The 5,000-nt window shown below is 44.9% G+C and overlaps 1 protein-coding gene across 2 annotated transcripts in view; it reads right to left on the minus strand.

The window, feature by feature from the left end:
* Positions 1-5,000, minus strand: part of LOC310868026 (receptor-type tyrosine-protein phosphatase mu-like) — a 123,206-nt gene that overhangs the window by 37,733 nt on the left and 80,473 nt on the right. Inside the window, exons 18-19 of one of the 2 annotated variants that reach the window (XM_083778230.1) lie at positions 2,148-2,280; positions 811-843 (exon numbers count right to left, since the gene is read on the minus strand). In XM_083778230.1, coding sequence (XP_083634356.1) covers positions 811-843; positions 2,148-2,280 — 166 coding nt within the window. The remainder of the gene's footprint in view (positions 1-810; positions 844-2,147; positions 2,281-5,000) is intronic. The other variant, XM_083778231.1, reaches the window with a different exon arrangement.

The following is a 5,000-nucleotide window of genomic DNA, read 5'->3' on the forward strand; positions in this document are numbered from 1 at the left end:
TAAGCTCTGCTCTGACTGCTGAAGAAGCCACAGTTGGAGTCTGGGACATACAGTAGGTTACGCTATCATTACTATGTCCTGATATGACAGATTATGTAATATCAGAAGGCATTGTTATGTATTTGGACAATCAAAATCTAACAAAGTATTTCATTTTGATGTGGTGTCATTTAAACTTACTAGAGCGGCACCGGTCTACTTGGAACGATGCAAGTTGGAAATTAATGCCCCACCCCGTTATTATGTCTGTGTCCCGTTTATGCCCATATATGGAATTATTTGTCAGGCATGCGCGAATATGGAGTCAATGCTGATGTCAGAACAGGTCAGCTCCATATACGGAGATATAGTCAGGTCCAGAGCCCGGGCAGAAGCTATTGTGCTTGTTCTAGACAACCGGCTATCCGACGGACTTGACATGGGGCACTGCACTCCCTTTGGGGGTGTGGAATGCATGTGTCAAAGTTGAAGTCGGTGGGGCGAACGGTTATCGAGTTACATTACAGATGTACGTACACATAACGTACATGTACACACAGAGACTAGCTGCATATATATATATATATATATATATATATATATATACACACAAATATAAAAGGTTGCTGAGCCCCTGTCTGCTCTATCCTATCCTATCCTATTGATATCCTACGATATTGAGGGGGCAGAAACCGAGCACTCGAGTGCTGTTCTTGCAGCCTGGAGAGGGACAAGCTGGAGTTTGAAATACATTGTTTTCAACGAGGGCGGCGCAAATAAAAGCAATTTTTGTTCAGAGGTCAAGGGTCATAGTTCAGAGGTGTTACTTACAGGTAATATGTGTAGGAGTGAGAATTTCTTCGGCTGAGTGTTGGTGGTGGTGGGGGGGGGGGGGCAGAATGGAAGGAGGGATGAAATTGGGGGAGAGAAGGAGGGAGAGAAAGAAAGAAAGAAAGAAAGCAAAAAAAGAAAGAAAGGAGACCACATTAATGTCTCTGACAGAAAATAAATGAAGTTAAATTAACATACAGTTAATGTAATGTTACCATAGCGACACAGGGCTTAATGGTGATTGGTGAACGGTGCTGCACAGAGAGAGAGTGAGGGTGGGCGAGGTTAGGATGGGCTTGTGACAAGGAGAGAGAGAGAGAGAGAGAGAGAGAGAGAGGGAGGGAGAGAGAGAGAGAGAGAGGGAGGGGGGGGGGGCTTTACTCCACTGGTCTTCTATAGTCCATAGTTCATTAAATACATGTATTGTATTTCAGGGCTCGACACTAAGGGGAGAGTCGGGCAAGTACAGGTCAGAGGTCACGTTCTACTTGCCCAATGGTCATGTCCGCTTCGTAAATTGCCATTCTAAAATGATAGATAAAATCTGAATTTGTCCCTTTTACTTTCCACTTCCACACATGTTACTTCAATATTTAGCTGTGTGCATTGCAAGTGACTGTGGTGACATCATGTGACCTATAAATGGTTGAGTGGGGTGGACAGCGCAAGGGCAATCCTCACTCAACTGCACTTGCCCGTTGGGTAAGGTAACTTGAACATTCCACTTGCCTGAGCGTTTTATTTACTTGTAACGGGCCGTTCAATCCATGTGTACATGGAATACAATTTTGAGCATGCTAAATGATCAAGCATTATTATTACCCTTATTATTATTAGTAGTAGTATTATTATTAGTAGTAGTAGTATTAGTAGTAGTAGTAGTAGTAGTATTATTCTCAGTTATTTGGCACCTTTTTCTTATTCCCTGCTGTGTGTGTGTGTGTGTGTGTGTGTGTGTGTGTGTGTGTGTGTGTGTGTGTGTGTGTGTGTGTGTGTGTGTGTGTGTGTGTGTGCGCGCGCGCGCGCGCGTGTGTGTGTGTGTCTTGCCTGGGGTCGTAAATCCCTGAACCAATGAATCACTTTCATCAAAATTTCTTTTTCATCTTCAAAACGCCTAAACTGTTCCGTGTGTCTTTGTGAGTGTGTGCGTGCGTGCATGCGTTTGTGTATGTGTGTGTGCGTGCTTGCGTGCGTGTCTGTGTTAGTGTTTAAGCAGCTGTTGGACATTTATATAAATGTATTATGTGAATGTGCGTGCGTGTGGATGTGAATGTGAATGTGAATGTGAATGTGAATGTGAATGTGAATGTGAATGCACGAGCGTGTGCGTGTGTTACCGTTTCTTCATCAGCAGGATAACTCCGAGGAAGATGATGATTGACAGCAGAACTCCGGCGGTGGCTCCGGCGATCTTCACCGTGTGGTCCGACTTTGTCTCTGGCTCCGGATCCGGGCCGCGCGTCACCGCCCCTGCAACGCAACGCAACACACAACCATATTAAACCCATTTAGACCTGACAAACGCACCTTGTGTCACCTTTAGAGCTTTTAACCACTTTAACCATTTTAAACTTTATAGCTGTTGAAAAAATAGCAGATCTACCAGCTTGTAGATCTGCTATTTTTTTGAAAATGGAAAATGTGGTGCAAATCTTTTAATATATATTCTTTCACAGGAAATGTTTTATACTCATATCTTTGCTACTGGCGGGTTCCTGGAACAACATATTTTCAGATGGGGCTCGGTGGCCAATTACATGATAATTCTGGAGCTCCTTGACATGAAATAGTTTGAGCACCACCGATATAGAAACATAAGGTTTTTCAGAAAACCGTCAGGATTTAGAAGACATTTTGTAGAATCTGGTCTTATTCCTCAATGGGTTAAGGCTTTGCTAGTTGTAGGGTTGGGAACATGAGGAACATTTGGAATCGTTTCTGGTTTTCATCACACAAATGGTTAGGATGCCTCTCGGGCGTCTCCCTAGGGAGGTCCTCGATGCACGTCCCACTGGGAGGAGACCCCGGGGCAGACCAAGGTGCAGATGGAGGGATTACATCGACTCACTGGCCTTGGAACGTCTCGGAAGAGCAACTAATGTTGCTCTGGAGAGGGAAGTCTGGAGCTCTCTGGTGGAACTGTTGCCCCCGCGACCCGACTATGGATAAGCGGTTGAAGATGGATGGATGGATGGATCACTCTCAGAGCTGGTACAGTATGTGGACTTCACGTCTCCGGACCATTACAATACCGCTGGTTACCAAACGTTTTAATTTGGAACCAAATGGACCATTAATGGACTATTTTCGTGAAACATTAGTGTTAAAAGTTTCAAGAGATCTTGCGTGCCTGCGTGCGTGCGTGCATGTGTGCATGCATGCTCAGCTCTGGTGAGTGTGTCTGACCTGTCAGCTGTTTGTCTCCAGGAGCAGGAGCGATACGGATGTACGGCGTTGTGAGTTGAGTTGCGATTATAGCAGCTGTCAATCAAATGCATGCAGACGGACAGACAGACGGACAGACAGACAGACAGACAGACAGACAGACAGACAGACAGACAGACAGACAGACAGACAGACAGACAGACAGACAGACAGACAGACAGACAGACAGACAGAAAGAGAGACAGGCTGTAGCAGTGGTTTATAGTAAAGCAGAAATATTAGTAAGATGTTGCATCACGATGCCTCTTCTCATGACCGTAAACGCCTCGTCGCCGTTTGATTGGCTGAGCAGCAGATTGAAACAGGAAACACATTGTTCTTCTTTCCCATTCCAACCAGTGCTGCTGAGCCAATCAAACAACGATATGGAACAGGAAATGGACACCTTGCCACCTTCTGGAAACCCAAGACTACAGTTCTGCTGTTTAGTAGTTATTTAGTTCATATTTACAGTCAGAGAAGAACAACACCGTTGAGTTCATACAGAAACAGAGAGAGAGAAAACTATAGAGACAGCGGAGTTAAAGCAGCAGTTCATTGCAACCATCAGACATTAGTATTTATTAGACATTTAGAGTTGACTTTTGTCCAAGTAACTTTAACCATGCGAATGAAACTGTGATTTTATACACCTGCAACAATTTTTAATTACCCTTGATGAGTGACCATGCAGGCCACAATCTGTCATCCACACAGACTGTACAGTCAGGGAGAGACTCTGTCTGCACTGAAGTTACCATCTTCTCCAACCCATAACACCTCTTCAGCGTGTCATTTGAGGTCTCCAGAGATTCCTCGCCCTGACGAAGACTTTAAGCGGTCGAAACAGTTGGCATTTCATTTTTTTATCTGTAACCTTATAAACTTCCTCTCCTCCACATCTCCTCTGATCTCTTCTTCTTTTGTAAGTCCATCCCCCAGTGTTCACAATAAATTAAGGTATTTTTTTGCATAATATTACCCAACTTAACCTTTTGAAAAACTAATTTGTTGGGAAACTTGAAGAAGTGACTCACGCCCTATAAAAATGAGTCTGCAACACAGAGTTATAAAGGATAGAGTGTGGACCAGGAGCGACAGCCCCGCCCTCTGCTATTCATTTCAATGGAAGTTGCTCAGTGGCATTTTGACGCACCCGGAATAACGCTGTACTTCCACATTTTTTTCAAAATGCAGAAGTGCTAACTATATAGCGCTCAATCCTAAGCCACATCTGCACGGGGTTTCCTCGTGGTAAATGCACGGGCCCGCCTGCAGTACAAACTTTGACCAGTAGGGCCGAGCGCTTCTACGTTGGCCAGCCGTTCTGGGAGCGTGGTCCGCGACCGCATAATGTCTCCGTTTTCCACTGTGGAACAATTAAAGCCACCAGGAAACACAACTACTGTTGAAGGGATTGAAGCTTTAACACAATCAGGAGAACTTTATGAGCCTCATCTGTTTAACATTCACATTACCTCCCGCACCGCAAAGCATTGTGGGTACTTTGACTCAGGGCCAGCCCCTCTGGGACTTGATTGGCTGCTGCAGTGTGAATGACAAGCACCGAGAGGCCAGACACAGCCAATCAGCATCTGTTGTTGTTAACGACCGACAAATAAAACCTGATTGAATCTGGAAACCAGACTAACTAATTACTGTGCGTGCGTGTGTGAGAGGGAGAGAGAGACAGAGACAGAGTGTGCGCATGTGTCTGTGTTCATGCGTGTGCGTGTGCGTGCATCTTATGTTCATCAGGGGAGTAA

Source organism: Protomyctophum parallelum (assembly GCF_964188405.1).
Source record: "Protomyctophum parallelum genome assembly, chromosome: 12".
Lineage (NCBI taxonomy): Eukaryota > Metazoa > Chordata > Actinopteri > Myctophiformes > Myctophidae > Protomyctophum > Protomyctophum parallelum.